We start from the raw sequence: 24,844 nt of genomic DNA on the forward strand, positions 1-24,844 counted from the left end.
AATGGCATTTGGCAGATTTCCTTCCCCCAAGTCCCTTCCCCCAAGGACCTTACTGTCTAAATTTTGATAGCAACAACTGAGAAAGGGAAAACAAAGAGTAACAATGGATGTATATGAACAAATGCTTTTAAGCATGGTTACAACTGAGCATGGCTAAGTCTTTACTGTTACAGCCATAATGTATATTTTAATAGACTCAGATAAGTGTAGTATTGTAGAGTTGGAAGAGATCCACAAGGGTCATCTAGTCCAACACCCTGCAATGCAGGAATCACACCTAAAACTGATGGTGGTTTTAGCTAAGGGCTACAATCCAACAGGTTTGGTGATACTTAAGATTATTGAATTAACTAAATTAAGTTCAACTGATTCTGTCCTGGGTTGTGGTCATGACTTTTAAAAAAAGTAAATGTGTTTTTCATATTGGGAATCACTCTCATTCCCCTCTTATTTTTAAGTGGCGTATGAATGTGTAAATGCAACAGGTACTGGGTATTTACATTAAAATTATACCGAAAAATCCTCTTGTATACTGAATAGTACCTTGGGCATCCTGGAGTCCCACTGATTTCCATTTGATTTGTCAAACTGAATAAAAATGTCAGAATCTTTATGAGAGGTAGATGAGTTAAGGCTAGATTCCGTCAATCTAGTGTAAATATGCTAACGAAGCTCTGCTCTTTATAGTCAACCCCATCTGGAAGTTTACAGTTTAAAGCAGCTGCCATCAGACCATTGATTCTGAGAAGGAAAGTGTCCTCTTCCTCTGGGAGCAAGGGAAGAATGAATAGGCCCATCCTCTGTGAAAAAGGGTAATCAGAAAGAATTGGCAGTCAGTTCTGTGATGGGAGAAAGAACAGGACATGTATTGAAACCAGGCTGTGCCACTGTAATGCTATTAAACAACTCTGTGTAACCACAGTGAAGAAACGCAGAAGCAAATGGTGTTCTAATTCATACTGGAGAATGAAATGGGTTTTTTGCTGCGTGGACTGAGATAGTCTTCTCATGCATGAATACGTGTTGGGTTCAGAACGGGAGGAACTATAACTTGGCTGAGTCATAGAAAATGACTGGTCGCTTCACGCAGGCAACTTTGGGTCAGTGTTTTTCAGCCGGGTGGTTTTTCACCACTATCCAGATGATTGGATCATAGAATTGTAGAGTTGGAAGGGACCGCAAGGGTCATTTAGTCCAACACCCGGCAATGCTGGAATATTTTGCCCAATGTGGGGCTCGAACACACAGCCCTGAGATTAAGAGCCTCATCCTCTATCAGCCAAGCTGTCATCTGAAGCAGTTGTCTCAAGTACAGATCACAAATTATACATGCTGCTGGTTGACTCATATTAGGAAGGTTTGCAGCAGTAGACAAAATGGCGGTTTGTATGCAAACTTTGCTGTTCAAACAATCCTTTCGCTATGAGCACAGTGCAATCTGGCATGTAGAATCGTCATGCAAATTGACCAACTGGGTTGATTTGTATATCTTCTTATTTGAATTCACATTCCGTTTGTGCCATTTTCCTGGGGGACCAGATTGGATATTAGGGGTTCCTTATAGAAACCAAGAAGCAGTATCTAGTTCTCCCGCCATGTGCACAAGTCCTGATATACCACACCATATCAACATTCTGTTAATTTTAGGATTATTAATAGGAGAGCAACAGAAACATCAATGTTTCAGCTGAAGAAACTGCAATTGAAGGTGGCAGGGGTTTTTTTTATCTCCTGATTTAAAGGCCTTCCTGATATCTTTGCCCAATCAATGTTCCCCAGAAACTGTTGGTTTTGAGAAAGACAGTTTTAATGTAATGGGAAAATAATAAATTGGGGGGGGGGAGGGAATATATGTTGAGTACTGTGAGACTTCAGCAGAAGATGAACAATCAATTAGAGAACAATTCTAGAAAAGGTTGCCAGATTATATTACATTTCTCAAATTTATTATTCCTGTAATACATGATTCATTCTTTAATGTACAGGTCTAAAAGGTCTTCAACCCAATTTTCAGTTTGAAGTGCAGAACATGATTTCTAGAACTATAAAACAACACTCCTGCAGCAAAGTGATGCTATGGGTGTCCTAAAATGTGATTAAATGAGAATTCCATCTTTAGGAACAAAACTAAATTATATCTGGTCATGAAATATTTTCAAGAAGACTTGATAACATATGTCATGGGCTGGCTAGGCATGGAGAAATGGTGGGAGACACCAGCTGGGGAACCCCCAAGGGAAGAAGGCTCAGAGCCCAGGGATTGGTGGTAGGGTGACACAGAGTGGTCAGAGGGAGCAGACTGGGAGGAGAATATGTTGGAAGCTGAAGAGGTAACAGGGTTTAGTGAGCAGGGAGACTCTACGGCACAGAAAAGTACAGAATTGGAGTCAGAAGCTAAAGCAAGAGAGGAGGGAGGCCAAGAGGCAGAGATGAGTCAAGCTGGTGAAGAAGCCAGGGAGCTTCTCCCTCCTGCTGCGACGCATTACTTTGCATCTCTTTATATGAGCAAAATATAGTCTTGGTCATAGCAACTCAAGTCATCTCATGGGGAAAATCTGAAGTTTCAGAGGGAATTAATGTTTCTGTGGCTGAAATCCATTGATTTTGGTTCATGTGTTACACTAGTAAACAATATAAAAAGGGAAAGCAGCAAATGAAGCAGGGTGATGAAAAGTACCTTTTAAATCAGGAGTGGAGAACCTGTGGCCCTCTGGGTGTTAGACTACAACTCCCATCAGCCAGCATGGCCAATGATTATGGATGATGGGAGTTGTAGTCCAACAACATCCTGAAGGCCAGAGGTTTCCTATCCTTGTTTTAAATCTACAGCAAAAAAAAAGTCAGAAGATACTACTGATGGAATACTTGTAAGACCAAATATCTGTCATGTTTATCTATAGCGAATTTCACATTACCAAGATGAGTACCAATAACATAGTTTTGTTCCACATTAATACTAGTGAAATGCCTATTTGGATGGGTAAGTGGAGGAGCATCTGTAAAGCCCAGGACCACTGCAAGGGCAGTGCCACCCCCAAAGGGAGGCAGTGCCACTCCTAGAGGTCCCTGGTAGCTGAGCACCTGTTGATGCTTCTTTCTTTCTCTGCTCAAGCTTAACCACTGCTCAGGCTGCTTTTACTTGTGAAGCACCATAGATGCCCTGCTGCTCTTGACATGCTGTGGTGGAAGCTGCTCTGCTGGATTCTTATGGAGAAAGAAAAATATATCCACCCATGCAGTCCAACCAGGGAATGGAGGCTCAGCCCCACCTAGGTCATTCTGAGTGGTGGAGACTATCACCTTCTGTCAGCATGGCGACTAGAATAACAAGCCAGGGGAAGGATGGACCTGGAATTGAGCAAAAGGTGGAAGTAATCCTACAGGAGCCTTCCCCGACCTGGTGCCCTCTAGATATTTCGGAATACAGCTCCCATCAGCCCCAGCCAGCACAGTTGTGGCAGGGGAAGGCTATCCTAGGCTACTGGGTCGATTCCACCCCTCTGCTTTGCATGGCTCCATTCTTCTCATTTGCCCAGTCCTACCCTTTTTCCTGGTTTTGCTGGAGCGTGGCCAAGAGATTGTTTCTAAGAAACTGTATAATAAATATAATAAAATGAGTTCATTTGGATTTGAAATGAAGGGGCACAAACAAGCAGCATTTTCATTAAACAGGACTGTAACGGTTATAACCAAGAAAGCATTTCAATGTTATAGTAGATAAAAATCAGGATATTTCGTACTCTAAAGTAATCATATTGGCAATATCATCCAGAGCTAATTCTTTAAGGTTTTAGATACAGCAGCTTTGTGCATGCCTTGGACTGAGCAAGGCTTTTCAGCTAGGCTTGATGTTTAAAAGCCCTATTATGTGACTAGCTTTAAAATCCTCTTTTGCAAATTGTTTTCCAGCTAAGGCACAGCTAAGACTGGGTGTGCGCGGGTGAAAATCTGCAGATTGCTTGTGCATTGCCGTGTAGCCAATGTAAAAGCAATCTGCATCACGTACATCTGTTGTATGTCAGTTACATAGCAATGCACAACCAAACTGCAGAATCTACACTATAGACTGGAACACTTGCTGATGTGATTGCTGTGCTCACATCAGCATGGTGTCAGGATCAGTGTTAGTGCAGGGTCGTCCCATGTGATGCTATCTGTGATTTTAAAAGTATAATGCACTTGCTGACTTTTCACACACACCCCCCCCTTTCTGCCAGGAAGGGGAGAGTGACAGAGTTTTTTTGAAATTGGTTGGAACCCAAGCTGTGATTCCTTTATTGAGGAAGCATTGTCGAGTCTATGGCTAGTGCATTTAATTCCCTATCTCCATATGGATAGAAGTAATGGCCACAACTTCTTGTAGCCTTAGCTGGCTATTACATTTTGCTTGCTGGGAAATACTGGGTATAGCTATAGTGGCTGCCAGTTGCCACTGCCATTTGCCGAATGTGATTGCTACCTCCCCCAGATGAACAGGCAAGAGTCAAAATATATCTATACTAGGAATTCTGTGCACCTGGGCTGGTAAACTCTGATTTCCTCTAGGCATAAATCTTACAGTATCTTGCAGACAAATGGGGCATGTTGCAATTGTGCAACCTTTGTGAATACAACCAATATCCATAACAAGAGCTCAGATCCAACTCAAAAGGTGTATCTTTGGAAGAAGGCAGATCAGTTCTCTAAAGAGCACATATTTCCAGTTCTTTCCACTCCCAGTTCCTATTCCCATGTCCCCCTCCCACCCCCAGTGTGTAGTTGGGAAGTCGTTGATCTGGGTGAAATAAGAATCCCCTCTCTTTTGCCCTGGTGCAAAGGACTACAGAGTGATGAAGATACAATGTAGTAAAATGTCATTTCTCAGTACTTACAGCGCTTTTCCCCCTCATAGTTTGGGCATTTCAGGTCCTGCTCACAACCCCAGAATTATAGTTGCAAGTTGGTAGTTTGCTGGCGTTATTGGGAGGGTTGCAACTGTGGATAGTAGCATTTAGTTGTTCAAGATTTGCTTTTCTTAAAAAATAAAAAAAATGCATTCACAGTAAATTTTCATTGAAAGCACTTTATTCAGCACTTAAACTCTCAGGGATGGTTGCCCTTCTTCCTCTTCAATTATGCAGTTTTTGTGAATTATAAGCAGCTATAGTTTTCTAATTAAACTTATACGGATCATAAGGCAGACTCATCACATTGAGAATAGCAGACTATAAAGAATAACTGTTTTTGTTTAAACAATGGCACCTCATTGAACACCAGGGGAAAAGTTTATGGGGGGGAAAAGATTTGCATGTCCAAGTGAACATGGAGATGCCTAACCAAATAAGTTCTGAAATAGTTCCATGACATATTTCCTTGCAGTGGATTTCCTTGTAGTGCTTTCAAATACTGTGTACAAGTTACTCACAGAGATCTCAGAGTGCTTCGGAAACAAAACTTAACTTTTAAAGTGGTGGGAAAAGATCCTAAAGAAAACTCCTTTAAAAGTAAGACTCTTTTTTTACCTCTTGCTAAAATATAAAAATGTTCAAATAAATATCATTCATTTCACTTCATCATAGGATTCAAAGTAGCTTTACTTCAACTTGTTTTCTGCTTCATATGTCATAATTAAGGACTAAAGGGAATATTCTTTCCATTTGCATCGCTGCAAAATGTTTAACTGGTTTTGTTTTTCTACAGTTGTCAGATGATTTCACCTTTTCTCTTTCTTTTTTGTATCCAAATGACTCCTTTCTTAAGATTGACATGTTTGATAAACAATCGGTACCTGTCAGGGTAGCCAATAGCTTACCACTGAGAAATTGCAAAACTATACATTGTACAGTGGTACCTCAGGTTACAGACGCTTCAGGTTACATACGCTTCAGGTTACAGACTCCGCTAATCCAGAAATAGTACCTCTGGTTAAGAACTTTGCTTCAGGATGAGAACAGAAATCATGCTCCAGCGGCGCGGCGGCAGTGGGAGGCCCCATTAGCTAAAGTGGTACCTCAGGTTAAGAATAGTTTCAGGATAAGAATGGACCTCCAGAACGAATTAAGTCCTTAACCCGAGGTACCACTGTATTGCTATGTGCATGTTGCTTATTGATTTTAGAGTTAAAATCCCAAGGTCTTCTTCAGTGTCCGTTAGCCCTCAGCTGCCTGGTCTTTGTGTAAAACACGAAGAGGAGGATGTGTGTCTCTCCAAGTAGGGCTCCCAGATTCCAGGACTTCCATGCATCACCAGCACTCTGTTTCTACTGAAAGCCTGGTTGATGGAGCTCAGCACATTGAGGGTGCCATCTGGGCTTCAGAACCAGGTGACTGAGTGCTCAGCTGATTTCAAGGGCAAATCAGTGCCCACTCGGATCAAGGAAACCCTTGCCTCAAGGCTTGCTCCTCAGTACGTCTCACTGAGGAAATGGCCTTGGTTTCTGCTCTCTTTCCACAGTTGTTCCATTGGATTTGATCCCTGCCTCATCTTGACTATATACACTTGCCTTTGGCCCTCTCAGCTCCTGCTTGGCACCTTGACTCCTGGCTGCTTTGGAACAGTCACCTGATTCTGGCTCAAGTAGATTGACAGCCAGCTCACCCATCCACCTCATTCATGGAGCCTGACAACCTGCAGCCCAGCCCATTCAGTGGTCTGTCACTTAAGATTTGTAAACTCTCTGCAGACAGAGATGTTCTGACACCCTCCAACACTTCATTTCTTTTGTGCTACCAGAATATATCAACCGGTGGGATCAAGCAAAAGACTTCTGCATTCCCTTCTTCAGCTTTTGACCTCTGTCTGTCTTATTTGAGGAAGTTCCAGTGTTACTCAAGAAAGTTGTTTTTTCCTCCCTTTCTTCAATCTGTAAGACAGATTTGTTGTAGGCCCACTTATACCGAACAGATAGCACAACCTGAAAATTCTGTATTCCACAGAAACCTTTAGTGTACTCGTACCCACTTCAGCTGAGAACCAATTGCATCAACAGTGTGTTCATGATACAATGAATGATTATAAAATCCTGAAAAGATTTATTAGAATTGGGTTTGGATTGTTGTGTCCCATGCTTGTGATACTTTGAAGAAGCTAGGATGAAAATGCAGGCAAAAACAATATGATCAAACAGGATTTGTCTGGCTAGTAATTAAGCCTACTTTTGTTATCATGGTCATATAATACTATGGCTTAATTTTATCAGCAGTGCGGTGGGCTTTGGCCCTGCATTTCTCATCCCCCTCCCCACAGCCTTGTCCATTTGTGAAATTTGTTTGAAATTTTATATAAAGCTATGAATAACTCATGCATGCAATACTTATTGACTTCTGTTTTTCACTAACATTCATTGACCTTTTAGGTCAATAAATGTAAAGTTGATTTAAGAAGTCAATATGCCTTATTTTAATTTAGATTAAATTTTCATCTGATTCAGCACTCTCTAGTTCTCTTTTTATAAATAAAATGCTCATGTCAATTTATTATTAAAATTTATGTCAAATATAAAATGTTTTCATGTAGGACTGGAAATCCCCAGCTGAGTTATTATTTTTAAGCATTTCCAGCTCAGTGTTTTGAAAGTGACCTTCCTGTGCTCAACTACATATCATGCCCCTTTCCAGTGCCTTTCCAGTTATTGTACAGAAGGTATACAGACATAAAATTGTATTGCAAGCTCTATGTGAAAAGAGAAATTTCCCTCTCTTAAATGTTGTTTATAGATGTGGGCATATAAGTGAATTTGGCTAAAGTAATGATCCTTCTAGATTTTCATTTTACGAAATAAATCCAATAAATTAGGTTTTTTACACTTCTTTTACACTGAAGCTTTAGTGAGATTTCATCAACCCTTAGGCTTGAACTAAATAATACTTAAAAAAAAGAAAGAATACAGAACAATCTTTTAAATTCTGTAGCAGTTTGCTTCAGATAGTTGCAAAGTCTCTTCCATATAGGGAGAGGTAAGAGTTCTTTCTAGACTCTAATAAGGAAGCACAGCTATGGGAATTTCCCTTTTACTGAGTACTTTGGTGAGGTCCGAACTGATATATAGATGATGGATTTTTTTTACACCCTTTGACACTTCTATTATTCCTTTGATTTGTTCTCCTTTCATATTTATAGATACAATAATAGTTTCCCCCTTGTTTCTTTTAGGCATTGATTTTGAAGTAAAAACCATTTCAGTAAATGATACAGCAATGAAACTACAGATATGGTGAGTTTTTATTTATTTAGAAAAATGTACAGATCATTCATTCAGAAAAAAATCTCTAAGTGGTGTACATAATAAATAACTGATAAATTCCAAACTTTAGAATAATTAGTATATCAAAATTAGTAATCTGCTCTTGGTATTCTAAGGTGTGTATTCATATTTTTTTCAGTACAAGTAGTTTTCTTCTTTGGGTTCAGTAACAAAAACAGAGTTTATATTTTATTACTTTCAAACCTATTCAATGGGAAAAATACTTGGGGGCCTTTCCGTTGTTTTACTATAACTCCCATCTTCCCTGTTCATTGGCTATGCTGTTTGAGGATGATGGGATTTGAACATATGAGAGACCACAAGTTTACCATCCCTGCTATAGGAAGAAATGTGTGTGAATGGATAATGGCCACACAGCTGCTTGGGTTCATGTTGTAAAGGTTTGCTAGCTACTCTACTCATAGAACCCAATATAATAAAAGACCAGACAATGTTCTTGCTGTTGTCAGTCTACTAACACTGTGTGTGAGAGAGGGAGGGAGGTGTAGGCTGTGAGATTGGGCAGCCTTTGAATACACACCCTTTGTGAATTCTGAGAGATTCCTGACATCCCAATTTTACAAATCCACCTAGCAGCAACTGGCAGACAGAGTAGTTTGTGCTAATGTGGTTATAAGCAAAGCAGGTGGTGGAAAAGGTTTGTCTTGCAATACTGCCTGTTTGCAACATTGTGTATAACTAAGAAAACCAGTTACATCTTGTTTCCTGTATGATTTTGCCAATGTAACTGAGTCACACATAGCTGGGCAAACCTCAACCAATCTGATCCTAGTACAGTGGTACCTCTGGTTAAGTACTTAATTCGTTCCGGAGGTCTGCTCTTAACCTGAAACTGTTCTTAACCTGAAGCACCACTTTAGCTAATGGGGCCTCCTGCTGCCACCGGAGCACGATTTCTGTTCTCATTCTGAAGCAAAGTTCTTAACCTCAAGCACTATTTCTGGGTTAGCAGAGTCTGTAACCTGAAGCATATGTAACCTGAAGTACCACTGTACAGTCGTACCTTGGAAGTTGAACAGAATCCGTTCCAGAAGTCCGTTCAACTTCCAAAACCAAATCGCTGCTTCTGATTGGCTGCAGGAAGCTCCTGCAGCCAATCAGAAGCCGTGGAAGCCCTGTCGAATGTTCAGCTTCCAAAAGAACATTCACAAACTAGAACAGACACTTCCGGGTTTTCAGGAGCCAAAACATCCAAGTTCCAGGGCCTTCGAGATCCAAGGTATGACTGTATACTTTTTCCAGAAATGTGTTTGGTGCTATAGAACTCATAACTCCACAGCCTATCATCAGGTAGTGCAGCCATTTTGTGCCTAATCATGTGTACAGTGGTACCTTGGGATAAGTACTTAATTCGTTCCAGAGGTCCGTTCTTAACCTGAAACTGTTCTTAACCTGAAGCACCACTTTAGCTAATGGGGCCTCCTGCTGCCGCCATGCCGCCGGAGCACGATTTCTGTTCTCATCCTGAAGCAAAGTACTTAACCCAAGGTACTATTTCTGGGTTAGCGGAGTCTGTAACCTGAAGCGTATGTAACCTGAAGCGTATGTAACCCGAGGTACCACTGTATATTTTGGGTGTATTATTCACTCAGTCCAACTGTTCCATTCCTTCATAAGTACAACACTGAGATTTAAAGCCAGGGTTATTTGCATCCATAGTATTTTGACTAAAATCTGATCTGGAGTGAATCTTTACTGCAGAAGTACTCAAGTGGTATGCCAGGCAGGTTTTTATTTGTATGCGCAGCTTCTGCCCCCCGCCCCCCCCTGTTTACAGAAAGCTGCAATTAATGATTTAGGACTGTTTGTTCACAATCTTACAATGTAAGCAGTACCAAATGATTCCTTACAATGTATTATAGGGACACTGCCGGTCAGGAGCGATTCCATACATTTACTACTAGTTTCTTCCGTGGAGCACATGGATTCGTTCTTGTCTATGATATCACAAGTACAGAAAGCTTTCAAGGAATTTCACACTGGATGAAAGATATAAATGAGGTACGTTTATACCATTCTGCCTTTGCTCTCAATATACAGTGATCTTTGACATGTTCATAGAAGCTAGGGACAGACACTCAAATGCACCCAGGACAGAGTGCCTTTTTTTAAAACTGCTGCTATTTAGATGGGGAATCCACTGTATATCCCATGATCTATCACTGTTTCTGTCTTCCTGTTTTCTTGTGTAAAGTGTTGCATCATGGTAAAGAGAGGTAAGTATCCGCATGATTTGTCTGGACCACAGTCTTGCTCTCTATTCTCTTGGTTCACAACTGATCCATTCCACCTGTGCATTTAGACCTCTTGCTCATTTCATCTGCCAGTGTGTTAAAACCCTGGACACATCATCATGTTGTTACCCAACTATTTCCCAAGGTCGCCCCAAATTTCTGGTTTTGCTTTTGAACATGGGGTGGTAGAGCTGGTGGCAAGGACATGCATGTGTGCCCACAAACACCTTAACATTGGTTGGGATGGGTTTGAGCACATGGATGAACTACAGATTTAGTATTTGTTAAAAAAATTGTATACAATCCTGAATCTGTCGTTCTGGATGGAGAAAGCCCATGTTCAAAGGAAATATGCAAAGATTAATTCCTGGAGAGCAAGGGACAAAAATAAATTAATTATAAGAATATTGCCTTTGGCATATAGTAAAAGATGAATGTGTGCTCTGTATTACAGCAAATCAACAAAAATATATATTAAGTCTTAAACAGTCAGACTTCCACTCCTATTCTGCAGTATTCAGTATTCTCATGCCTCTCTATATCAAATTGTAGGATTATTATAATTATTAATTATTATTATTACATTTATTGGCCACTTTTTGCCATGGTAACTCAAAGCGATTTACAATATATAAACAAACAAACATATACATTCTTACCGGCATAAAACGGAAAACAAATAAAAATCTAAAATACAATACTGTCCTTAAAAGGCAAGATTAAAACATCCTACCATTCAAAGGAATTCTAAGTTTGAAAGTCTTGCTGGAGACTATTAATTCTCATTGTCATCCTATGCCTTACACAGGGTACAACTTAACTGTGTTAAGGGGCAAAGTTCTATTTTCTTAATAGTAAATGGGAATAGTGGAAAGGTAAGAAAAAAGAATCAAGGACCAGAAGGACTATTCTATGCCCATATGCTCCAGTATCTTGTTTCCAACAAGCTGCCATCATGCACCCTGTGGCAGTGAATTCAGCTAATGAGCCCCACCAGCAAAAGCCCATGCAAGGATTTCTTCTAGCACAATGGGGCTCCCTTGGCATCTCCTCCCTCTGTGCCACCACAGATTGGCTGTGGGAGAGGGGTCAGGAGAACTCACTGAACAGTATGGCATGGAAGGAGAGGGCAGATTGCTCCATCAGGCAAACAGAAATGGTTGCACCGATGGACTGACCTGCTTAGTGCCGTGTTGAATTCCTCCCAAAATATTTATGTGTAGTCTTATCTCATCCATGTAACGGATAGGATTATGCTGTTATGCGATTTCTACATGTGTCCTGTTCCTGTGTTGTATTGGTGCTGATGTGCTGTGTGGATAGGTTTTTTTGAGATTTGTTGTAAGATCTTAAACCACGACTTCATCGCATAGGATATTTGGAGGGATTCATTGCTGAGTAAAACAAGAAGCGTCTGGCCAAATCCTAAGCTGTTCAGCCATACAACTCCTTCAGCTGCCTGTGAGTCAGTAATTTTTGTCCCACCATACATATGATTCCACAGAGCCCTTAAGGCAGCTTCCAATAAATTTCATTTAAAATGTAATAGAAAAGGAGAAAAACATGTTTAGAACACAGACAAGCAAACTATCTTAAAAGATCATCACACTTTAGGTTGTAAACTATTTCGGGTGGGGACCTATTCTGATGTACTCGATAAAGTGGCATACACACTGATGTTGCTACACACCTAGATAACGATAACAACTATGAATTGTCTGTAGGAAGAGCCATTTCTCAGGTTAAAGTGTGATATTAAAAAATCAGCCACTGCTTTGCTTTGTTTGCTAAAAAAAAGAGTCTTCATATCTCTTTTAAAACTTAAGAGAGATAGCAGGACAAGCTTTGCTGGTTCAGGAGTTCTATCGTGGGGGTGTCATTAGTGAAAAGGCCTTCCAATCAGGCAAGGAGGCATTGGGAACCAGCCCCCTTTTAATGATTTTGGTGTACAGTCGTACCTTGGATCTCAAACGCCTTGGCTCCCGAACAAATCGACTCCCGAACAATCGAAACCTGGAAGTGAGTGTTCCGGTTTTTTAACATTCTTTTGAAGCCAAACGTCTGATGGGGCTTCCGCAGCTTCTGACTGGCTGCAGGAAGCCGCGCTTTGGTTTTCAAACATTTTGGAAGGCGAACGGACTTCTGGAATGAATTCCGTTTAACTTCCAAGGTACGACTGTACTTCACAGAAGTGCACTCCCAGGTAACCTGGACCTAATCTGTTAAGGACTTTAAAGGTTGCAATATTTGCATAATGCATCAGGGTTAAGCTAAACGTTACACTTAATGCTTAGCATGTGGGGAGGTAAGGATTATTTCTGCCCTCCCCAGCAGTGACCCCTCCTAAAAATCTCCACCACATGGCTGCAAGGCTTGGTTTAAAAAGTTCCTCTTGGGAACTTTTCCCCTAAGTATCATAAAGCTGACTGAGTGGGATTTGACCTCGTTTTGAATATGTTGGCCTTGTTTTGAATAGTTGATCTGCTTGCACTGCAAGTACTAATAATGTGCAGAGAATTTCTGCATCTTTTAGTTTAGCTAAAGGGTGGCTAAACAGTGGCCCTTCAAACATTGTTGCATTCCAATCATCTCTGACCAATAGTCATGCTGACTGGGTCTTATGTGAGTTGGAGTCCAAGAACAAAATGTTAGCCACCCATGGAATAATAAATAATAATAATAATAATAATAATAATAATAATAATAATAATAATAATAATACCTCGCCCATCTGACTGGGTTGCCCCAGCCACCCTGGGCAGTCTAGAATCATCCTAATGCTTTATATACTTTATTTTGAATATCATTAATCCAATAGTTGTCGATGCCTCTGTGTCACAACCAACGCCTTTGTAGATCTGTCAGAATTAACCAGCAAGTACGATATTAAAGAATAATGTAAATGTTTGCATGCCAATTATGCTAATAATGTGCAAGGTTTGCAGATTCTGTTGTGGGGAAACATTACTTTTCAAGACAGGTCAAGATATACTGGGACTTTAATATTTAAATCATTCCTACCTTTCAAATGAAGGACAGCTTAATACTCTGAGCTTATAATGCTGATCGCAGCAAGTTTCAAGACAATCAGCATGTTTATTACAGGAAAATTGCTTCAAAATACAAGTTTGCTTTACAAATTTCTCATATGAGGGTGCAAGATTGATATAGCCCTTTCTCTCTCACAGGTGCTCAATGAAAAAATATGAGCACCTGTGAGAGAGAAAGGGCTATATCAATCTTGCACCCTCATATGAGAAATTTGTAAAGCAAACTTGTATTTTGCAAACTTGTAATCAGTTTTAGAACATCGTTCAGCATGCTCATGGTATAAAGTGGCTTTGAAGTCAAATATTAATTTATAAAGATGAAGGAGGTGGCCATTTTATGACACACAAAGGTATTCTCATAAGTTTGTGGGGCAGAAACTGGGGAGAGAAGAAAGCGTCTCCCCCAACCAGCCCTCCTTGTTCCCGAGGAGTCCTACCCGCACCGCTGCCTGGGAGCTGCAGCTGGGGAGAGGCAGGTCCTCTGTGTAAAGACTGCGTGAATTTGCTCACGCTTTTCAGTACCCCACAAATCTGAATACTCAGCTAAATATTTAACATGCAGCCTTACTGCAAAGGCCACCCTACAAGTGATGCTTTAAAGTGCTTTTTGCATTTAACATACATATTTTTAAAAATGCAAGTACCATCAGATGGGGGAGGGCTTATAATTAGCAGGAGTATAACAGACAGGGAGAATGAATTTAACTCAAGAGGGGGGAAGATTCCTCTTGATGCTGTCTGTTTGCATTGGTACCCTTTTGGGGTTTCCTCTCAATGCAAATAGCACTTTCAGAAGCAGGGATTTCTTGCACCCTTCCTGCAGTGCCTGATTCACCCTATGTCCAGCCAATGCTCTTTGCATTATTTTTATTTTTATTTTTGCAACCTGCATGTTAACATCGCAGCTTGTTGTGCCCTTAATACCAGCTTTTGGGCTGATCAGGTACAACATGTCCCTTGCACTGAACCTCTATGCATAATCTATTACTTTTGTGTACTGGTGTTCATGTTATTAAACTGCTCCTCCTTGTGGCCAAAGATCATATAGAATCCAGATGATGAGCTGACTGTTGTTAATCTTCAGAGCTGTAAAATCAGTCTCAATTTTTCCCTTATTGAAGGATCTTCTTGTCCTTGGCTTAAGGGATGACCATAGGAAGCTAATGTAAGTAACTGGTCCTAGATTTCTTAAACTAATTGAAATATACTCGGAGTCCCTCAGTGATTTCCTGCTCTTTATTGCAGCTTGTAAAACAGTGATTGAATTTCCCCCCAAACCTCAGGCCTTTATATACACTATTTACACAATGAGTCTCATCTAATTGGCTGATTCTGCTTCCCTCCTGGAGCCTGATTGGTCTTCTCCTGCAAGCCAATCAGTTGTTGCATTCTAGGATCCTACCTGCCTATTGTTCTAGAATCCAAGCTTAGTACATAACACTAATGTTAATAATTTGAATTTTGCAAAACTCTATAAGAGAAGCTACTCACTATTTTAAGATTTCGGTTGAAGCAACATGTATAATTGCATTTTTCGGGGGTGGGTGGGAATGATTTGTTTATCGTTGCCCTTCTTTGCCTTTTTGTGATTTAAAAAAATGAATTTGGAAGAACAGCTCAGGCAACAAGATACATAACTTTCACAATGCAGGAAAAAGGAAGCACACTTTCATTTTGTTTAAGTACTACTTTTTTCTATCTCTTCAAATGTGGAACGCTTAAATCAAATGTTATTAGGAAGCATGCTACTTCTCTCATTAAATAATAAAAAGGTAAACTACTCTATTTATTATATGCAGTTTTAGGAACTTAGAATATAATTTTATATAGAAGAATCAATGATCTTAATGAGTAAAGCTCCAGTACCTATTGAAACAACCATCATTTTCTTCTATTAATCCAGGTCAGATTGATTCATTATTTTCAGCTTGTGCTTTGCACCCTTGCAATGAGCTTACTTCATTTGAAAGACTACATTATCCTGAACATCAGCTGCAGTTATGAAATGAGATTAGTTGAGTGGATTAAAAAGATGAAACAGTAACCTTAATAATTTTGCCTGCTGCTGTACTGCTGAAATGAAGCAACATAGTTGTGAGTCGGCATAACTCTACTGACGTTTCATGAATAAAAACCATGTTCCTTCATGCCTTTTCAGATGTTTACATCAACACAGTGGGGTGGGACTTTGTTCTCCCCTTATAATTCATAAACACAAGGCTGATGTTTTGTGCAAAGTGACTTTTGTAGCTTCACTGAAGCCAAACAAGTCACTTCAACTTGACACACTCAATTCAGTGAATTCTCCCATTTCCCTGTCAAGAATTAGAACAAGTTTTGATGTCCGTGTTAAATATCTGGATATTTGTCCTCTTGCAACAGAAGAAGACCACTGGTTCCAATAAGCCATTTAATTGGTTGGCTCCAGAGGCGATTTGCACAAGCAGAAACGTTGGCTTGCCCAAGAGGTGTGTGTATGTCGTTTCCTCACTCTGTCAGCAGCCCACTGTGCCACATCCCACACAGTCAGGATTGACTTTTTGGAAGGCTCTGGCAACTGCAGTTCAGAGGACGGAGTGGGAAAGCCCTGTTCCTTGAACATAACATCATTCACGGTTCTCTGTATCCAGCCCATTAAGTATCACTAACTTTACAATACACATACATTTGTAAATGCCAGGTTCTGTTTCAGAACATGTTTCTTCTAATTTAGATATTCATAGATGCCATCAATTGCCTTGAAGTAAGAGAGCTATCCATTATATGCCCACATTGTATGCTTCAGTCACAGGGATTATTTTACCCTCTGTTCTTGAGGAAATTATTGCTGCGGTTCATGTATGTCTTGACCTAGGATCTGTGAGCTGTCAGAAAGCAGTAGAAGTAAATCTAACTCAAGGAGACACCAAGTTGAAAGTCAAAAATAACAATAACATTGTGAACACTTTACTAGAGATAGGATAGTTTCCACCAGTAGGAGCTAGGGACTTTCTTGAAACAGAAACGTAAAGATTTGTGCCCAGTCCTGTGCATGGGACTTACTTCATAGCATATGTACATAGGATTGTGGCCTTGCTTATTGCTGGATAGGAGTAGTGGCTTCTCTTCTAACGTTGATTTCTATGTGCATTGCTTTGCACATAGGCCTTTAGGGGTACACCCTGGGCAAAAGCAAGTAAGCATGTGCTATGATATACCACCCTCTTTCAAGGAAGATATTCTAAACCGGGTGGGCAGGTGATTCAGAGTAGATCTTGTGATTTGGGAAGCCCTATGGGAGCTTGTATGAGTACTTGTTGAACCAAGAACTCAGCATGTAGTAAACTTGGTTGTGGAGGATCTATCTGTCTGTCTGTCTGTCTATCTATCTATCATCTATCATCTATCTATCTTTCAGCTTGTGCCTCTGATATCATTGTATTGGCATTCACTAAGAAGTAAGTAGTTTCCTTAGCTCAAAGAAATATAGAAGGGGGCAGGAAGGCCTGAATAATATAGAACAGTGCCTTGTGGCAGTCACATTATTTGTTCATCTAGTCCAGGTGTCTCTGGTACATGATCCTTCTAGCTGGAGGTGGCAGGGATTGAACCTAGGAACGTCTGACAACAAAGCAAGTACAATACTATCACTGAGCTATAAGCTCTCCATAGGAATAAGTCAAATGAGATAGCTGGGCTTGAGAATGCACCTCAACCCCCGGGAGAAGAACAAGTTGTATACATCAGAGTAGACTTATTAAAATTAATATATGTGACTAACTTAGGTTCATTACTTTCAGTGGGTCTACTCTGAATTAACCTTAGTGGCATACAACCCTGTGTGTTTGGAGAGGTGTATCCTGCTGTTGAGTGTATGTGGTATAAGAAGCTCTGCTAATGGGTTGCTTTTTTAAGGGTGCTGATCTTGTCTGTCTTATGTATTGAACAGGGATGTTTGTGTTGTTGCTGTTGTTGTTTTGTCATTTAGTCGTGTCCGACTCTTCGTGACCCCATGGACCAGAGCACGCCAGGCACTCCTGTCTTCCACTGCCTCCCGCAGTTTACTCAAACTCATGCTGGTAACTTCAAGAACACTGTCCAACCATCTCATCCTCTGTCATCCCCTTCTCCTTGTGCCCTCAATCTTTCCTGACATCAGGGTCTTTTCCAGGGAGTCTTCTCTTCTCATGAGGTGGCCAAAGTATTGGAGCCTCAGCTTCAGGATCTGTCCTTCCAGTGAGCACTCAGGGCTGATTTCCTTAAGAATGGATAGGTTTGATCTTCTTTCAGTCCATGGGACTCTCAAGAGTCTCCTCCAGCACCATAATTCAAAAGCATCAATTCTTCGGCGATCAGCCTTCTTTATGGTCCAGCTCTCACTTCCATACATCACTACTGGGAAAACCATAGCTTTTTAAGATGCTGTCTAGGTTTGCTGACTAGGTTTAAGATGCTGTCTAGGTTGTTGCTATTCTGCTTAATTACTGTGGCTTTTGTTTTACCCACATGTACCGAACAATGCATGCTGAAAATATTTTGCTTTCCCAGAGTAGTATCTTTCAGTTCCATCAGTTCCATTTAGCTGGTAACTAGATATTTGCAGCCCCCCCCCCCAGCCGCCGGTTTTTAAGCCTCATGCACACATCATCCATTTTTTATTTGTGGCTGTGGATTGTAACTGATGAACTTCTGCCTTGGTACCTTTCTCTCTGGCTCCCCAAGAATATGCAAGATTGGTGTAAAGGTTGTGTCGCTGGTGCAATGCCATAATTCATGGGATTGATCTAGGCCTAGGACTTTAACCTTGCCTAGTGATTAAGCTAGAACCCTGCATCAGGATGAGGCTCCAGATACAACATGTTCCGTCCCTTCTTAGTTCATTAAAGCTGTAGATAATGGTGCAACTTGCCTCAGACTTCATTTTTTATATTTATTGAGGAAATGATTATTGGGGGTGGGGAGAGCTGGACAGCATGTTTTGGAGTCCACTTTAGTGATACTCATTTCACTTCATTTGTTTATAGAAAACAGACGAAAACGTGGAGGTAATACTGCTGGGTAACAAGTGTGATAAGGAGACCGAACGTGTCATTCCAAAAAACAGAGGGAAAAAGGTAAGGCATTTATCACATTGTTTCACCTCTTCTTCTTTTTTAAACAAAATATATAATACAAACCAGGGGTTGTCAACCTGGTCCCTACCACCAACTAGTGGGCGTTTCAGGATTCTAGGTGGGCGGTAGGGGGTTCTACGGCACAAGCTGAATCCTCCTTCCATCAAGCACTGGTGGGCAGTAAGGAAATTTTACCATCAAGAAAGATGCATTAGTGGGCGGTAGGTATAAAAAGGTTGACTACCCCTGATATAAACATATAAAATACAATATCTGTATGAAGGGCAGATCTTTCAAGTGGTATCTCAATATAAGAGTTCCCTTTTAAGAGGAATGCATTATTTGCATATTTTGCATCAGTCTCTTGCATCTGGAATATGCAAATACTACAATTTTTACTTGAACTATACAAGTAAATACAGGCCTCCTACAGCAAACTGCATGCTTTTTTGGAACCATTTGTGGTTAGTCAACTAAAAGCTATCGTGATGAATATTCAACCAGGGGGCAGTGTTGGCGTATCACATTTTCTGGCTTCTAAATAGTTCAATGCCTTTTTCAATTGTATGGTTAACAGAGTAACTTTGTGTTAATGGAACAATCCATTACCATTTCTCATTCCTTTCTAGATTTTGTTTGAATTGCTCTTCCATTCCTTTGTCACAATATAGGAAATAATTCTGATTTCTCTCCATTTGGTGAAATTTTCCTAGAGAGCAGAACAGCCAATATTACCTGCTTTCATCAAGTAGTATCATGTAGTATTTGCTCTGCTAATAAATTAGTAGCATTTTGTCATATATACCGTATTTTTTGCTCTATAAGACTCACTTTTTCCCTCCTAAAAAGTAAGGGGAAATGTGTGTGCATCTTATGGAGCGAATGCAGGCTGCGCAGCTATCACAGAAGCCAGAACAGCAAGAGGGATTGCTGCTTTCGCTGCACAGCGATCCCTCTTGCTGTTCTGGCTTCTGAGATTCAGAAATTTTTTTCTTGTTTTCCTCCTCTAAAAACTAGGTGGTCTGGTGCGTCTTATAGAGCAAAAAATACGGTAACTCTAAACATTGAGCATGCTCACTATTATCCTTAGAGCAGGGGTTTTCAACCAGTGTGCCATGGCAACACTGGCCTCTGTCCCTCTTTCATTCCCTCCATCCTCTGATGCTCTCTTGTGTCTCTGCCTCCCAAAGGCTTGCACAGCTGTTTGTTGCAGCAGCCCTGGCTACAAGCTCCCCAGACAAATGGTGCCTTTGGGGCTGGCCAGGGGGTCCTGGTTGCCAGGAGCTGAGGCACCCTTGGAGTAAGCAAGCAAGCGGGCGAGGGAGCCCAGACAGCCAGTCCACCAGCCCTTGCTGTTGGAAATGGACAGACAAGTGGGGAGGCTGGGCAGGCAGGCAGGTGCTGTGCTGGCCTTGCTGTGCCTGCTGTGTGCAAGGCCTGCCTGGGAGTTGAGTGCCTGGTGCTAAAGATGAGCCTTTCTGCCATGCAAGCCTGGCAGTGCCCGCTGCTGCCATTGCTGCCTCCCAAGGCAAGTAAGGTGTTGGCTTCATGTTCACCTTTGGCCAGGCTCCATCAGGCCACTAAGGCTGAGGGCATCCTCTTCCCAGGCCCCTGTGGGGCAGTGTGAGGAGGCACTTCTCTTTGGGGCAGCTTAGCCCTACAGCATCAGGTGTCTCCAGACCATTCAGAAGGCCTGACTGTAATCCTAACCACCATTTTAATCAAGATCTAAGGCAGTGGTTTTCAACCAATGTGCCGTGGCACCCTAGGGTGCCTTGAGTGATGGTCAGGGGTGCTGTGGGCAACACTGGCCTCTATCCCTCTTTCCTTCCCTCCCTCCTCTGATGCCCTCTTGTGTCTCTGCTTCCCAAAGGCTTGCACAGCTGTTTATTGCAGTAGCCCTGGCTACAAGCGCCCCCAGGCGAATGGTGCCTCTGGGAGGCACCTCTCTTTGGGGTGGGGGTGGGGCAGCTCAGAGACCGACTTTTGGCAGCAGCGGGTGCCTGGAGGAAGAGGAGAGGAGTGGAAGCGGAGGGAACACTCCACAAGGGAGGGTGTTCGAAAAAGAGTGAGAGGCTGCCAGCTCTGCAGGCAAGGGGTGACATAACTGGGCTCCTGAGCCCCACAGGGGTGCCGCAGAAAGAATGTAGTTGGTCAAGGGAGCCGTGGACTCATAAAGGTTGAAAACGTCTTCCTTAGAGGACTCTAAAGATAGGTAAAGGTAAAGGGGCCCCTGACCATTAGGTCCAGTCGTGGCCGACTCTGGGGTTGCAGCACTCATCTCGCTTTATTGGCCAAGGGAGCCGGCATACAGCTTCCGGGTCATGTGGCCAGCATGACTAAGCCACTTCTGGCAAACCAGAGCAGTGCACGGAAATGCCGTTTACCTTCCCGCTGGAGTGGTACCTATCTACTTGCAATTTTTGGCATGCTTTTGAACTGCTAGGTTGGCAGGAGATAGAATGTATGAAAAATCCTTCATTGGTCTTTCGGGGTGCACAAATGAACTTTAGTCGTGTCCTGAGCAGAGTGATTTAAGTCATTATTGAAATCACTAAGCAAATAGATAAATTTTAATTATTTGATTCGAATCAAATTTCCCATACTAATAGGTTGATCTAATTACCAAAAAAAAAAAAACATTCACTCAGATCCTAAAATAACCTATCCTAAGATTAGTTAAGGAAGCTCACAGAGGGGGAGAGCTTTCTATCTCCACCCTAGCTACCCACCTGTAGCTCCCTCCCTTTCCACCGTGCCTGCCCACATGGCACCTGCAAAAAGTATTAGTAAATATTCCCACCGCGTTCAGTGGAATGTGGACGTGTTCCATGTTGGAGAGGCTGAGCCAGTGCAAACAGGACCTGAGCAGGAATGCAAAGTCTCTCGTGTATTGTGATTTTTGGAAGGAATATTTACTAAGACTTTTTGCGTGTGCCATAGTAGGGCACCCAGTTGGAGATCCCTGACTTTTGTCTATGACTTCCCTGTTTGGAACAGTGTTGAATGTGAACTAAACCAAGATTGAAACACGTTTCTTTTGAAAAATCATCATATAAGCTCTAAGTACAGGTTTTAAGAGAGCCTTACACATTCCCTTAATTAAAATTATGAGATGTTCTGACATATGTTGTGTGGGTGGTAGAAATATTAAAGGCTAGACAAATGTGCTATTTTTCAGTCAGAAACGCCTAGGCAACATTTTCCAGCTTTAAAACTCATGCCTTTATGTAGTTATCCATTTCAATTTATGTCCTGCCTGTTTTCTGTTTGTATTGTTGCTTGTTTGAATATGATAGTTGCATCTTTATTAACCTTTATGTGGCACTTTATACGGGGAAGCTTTGAAATCCTGTTTGCCTTTACAGAAACCTTACCATTTTTATTACTATTTGTAACATCCCACCCCCCTTTTTTATATAGCTATTTTATTTATTTGGACCATTTTGTCCCTGCTCTTCAGCTCCAAATGCATCTGAAGAATAGCTGACAGTAAAAATAAAAATATATAAAAAACTAGATACTGTATTAGGTAAAGGTAAAGGGACCCCTGACCATTAGGTCCAGTCATGACCAACTCTGGGGTTGCGGCGCTCATCTCGCTTTATTGGCCAAGGGAGCCGGCATACAGCTTCTGGGTCATGTGGCCAGCATGACTAAGCCGCTTCTGGCAAACCAGAGCAGCGCATGGAAATGCTGTTTACCTTCCCGCTGGAGCGGTACCTATTTATCTACTTGCATTGCGTGCTTTCGAACTGCTAGGTTGGCAGGAGCAGGGACCGAGCAACGGGAGCTCACCCCATCACGGGGATTTAAACCGCCAACCTTCTGATCAGCAAGTCCTAGGCTCTGTGGTTTAACCTACAGCGCCACCCGTGTACAGTATAGAACAACATTAAAAGGAGCAGAACATTAAAATAGGAGTTTCATACTTTCTTAGCTCTGGTTTTATTCTGTATTTTAAAAGGTATTAAGCCAAACATCTAAATAAATACAATTTATTTCCTTGGCACTGGAAGGGGATGGCACCAACAGGTGAGCCTCTCTGGGGGAGAGTGTTCTAATGATGGAGTGCTGCACCAAAAAGTGTTGGATATCCTCATCCTTCTCTCTTCTTCAAATACAGGTGACCCTCAAAAAATAGCCTCAGAAAAGGATCTGGGCTTGTATTCAGTGAAGTCGACCCATTTATGGAAGGACTTCTGCTTGCACAATGGAATCTCTCCTTCTGCTCTCTCCTCTTCCTGAGCTTGCCCCACCACCATCACCACCACAAAAAAGTCTGCTCTGGATGGATAAGGGAACCCCCAGAACAGGTTGGTGGAGCATGGCAGGAGGAAAAGAATCATAAGTTGCATTGCACAAGTGGAAGTCCTTGCAGAAATGGGACCACTTTGTTGGGTACAACCCCGTGTGCTTTCAGATATTTACTGAGATTAACAAATAATGGTCTTCATATTAGTGCTTTGCTGTCTTATGAATTAGATTATTCAGTTTTAAAAAGTTTGATTGACTTAAAGGGTGCCCATGCTTATTCAGGCAGCAATTATTTGTTTAAAAGTTTCTTTCAACTACTACTACTGCTGCTACTTATTACTATTATTAATTCATGTTATAGCCTGTCCTTCTTCCCAAAGGACCCCAGGGGGGCTTTCTTACCATATGACCATTGTTTCTAGATTGGGAGCACCATTTTAACAGGCACTTCCTGCCCCCTTTCCTTGGTTTAGGAAGGAATGCCTCTAACTGAGCAATGGAGGACCTTCTTTCCACAAAGAACTGCATTTCCTCAAGAGTAATGTTTGTTGTTGAGTGGGTCCAGAATCACACCCTGCAACCTTCACTCTCTGAAGATCACCGCACACATGTGCACGTGCACACACACACACACACACACACATCTCTCTACCCCTCCCCAACACACATGCTCCTTGACCATGGCCCATCAAGAGCCGCCAACTCAAGGCATCCTAAGTTCTAGCACAAAGGGGGGGGCAAGGAAGCTGGTTTATTTGGAGCGACCCCAAAGTGCCTTAAGCAGCTTAAAGCAGCACCTCCCCATCTTTTCCTCTCACGTTTCCCAACAGAAGGGCAGGGGAGTAGCTGCTTCATTGCTTTTGGAGAACCAGCTCCACACAAAACAAGCTTTCCTCACTCTTCAGCTTCCATTTATTTGCCAGTTAACTGACAAAAAATGAAAACGATTCTTGCGATTCTTATTATTTTTAATTAACCAGGTTGAAGACCTATGTGAGATTTTTCAGGGACACATCTTTATAAGCCTCTTTTTTACCCCAAGAACACACATTTTTCACCTCAGATTTTCCTGCTAACTGTTCCAAAATTTTGGTAGTTAGGATTCAAGCCTTTGTTTTGGATGGGATTCTAAAAATCTTCCTAATGTGATTCATTAAATTATTTATTTCCCCATGGCTTACTTCTATTGGCACGAATAATTCAATCCTTTTCATTTGTTCCTGTAATCAACTATAGAAACCAGTAATTACAGGTGCTCAAAATAGCTATAAATTGTATGCCTCCTTCCCTCCCCCACTAGCCTAGAAGAAAGACATTTTCTAGGGAGCTACACTCATTTCAGGAGAAATTATTAGATTTGCTATTCAAAAAGGCATGCATGCTCTTTTCTTTCTCAATTTATTTGACCTTTCTTTTCTCCTTTGTAAGATCTCCATGGGGATCATAAGGCCAAACATGTTTGAAAAGCATGTCTGAGAAATGTCACTGCAAAAATGTTTTTAAAGCTTTGTAGAGTCCACACATTGGTGATATTTTACTTTTGAAACAAGTATAACCTAAGATTAGAATGAAATTATTGTTGTATAGTAGAAATATGTTGTTGGTGTCATGGTCATCGTCGTTGATTTATTAATTGCCTTCTAAACGACTGTCTCAAGGCAATTCACACATTAAAACAGTTGAAACCCCCAAAACAACAAATACATTTAAAACAAGACTGAAAGCATAACAATGTAGACACTCGTGGTTAAGACCCATTTATGTTGTGTTGAGGGGAATAAATAAATGGGGAGTGGGGGAACCCACTTTTTCCCACTCTCCATTTATTTATTTACTTTCTCCACCTGTACACCTAACAGATTTTCCACACATACCAAGCTTTGTGAAGGTAGCATGAAGACTCTGACAGCATCCCAGAGCCGAGAGTGTCTGCTGTCTGTGCAGTCTTTGAGAATGACAATGTGTGGG

At 41.4% G+C, this 24,844-nt stretch overlaps 1 protein-coding gene across 1 annotated transcript in view; it reads left to right on the plus strand.

The window, feature by feature from the left end:
• Window positions 1-24,844, plus strand: part of LOC310682646 (ras-related protein Rab-10-like) — a 34,035-nt gene that overhangs the window by 5,599 nt on the left and 3,592 nt on the right. Inside the window, exons 2-4 of the mRNA XM_083451685.1 lie at window positions 8,131-8,191; window positions 10,105-10,243; window positions 18,530-18,619. Coding sequence (XP_083307811.1) covers window positions 8,131-8,191; window positions 10,105-10,243; window positions 18,530-18,619 — 290 coding nt within the window. The remainder of the gene's footprint in view (window positions 1-8,130; window positions 8,192-10,104; window positions 10,244-18,529; window positions 18,620-24,844) is intronic.

The sequence above is a fragment of the Podarcis tiliguerta genome, assembly GCF_965153285.1.
Source record: "Podarcis tiliguerta genome assembly, chromosome: 7".
NCBI lineage: Eukaryota > Metazoa > Chordata > Lepidosauria > Squamata > Lacertidae > Podarcis > Podarcis tiliguerta.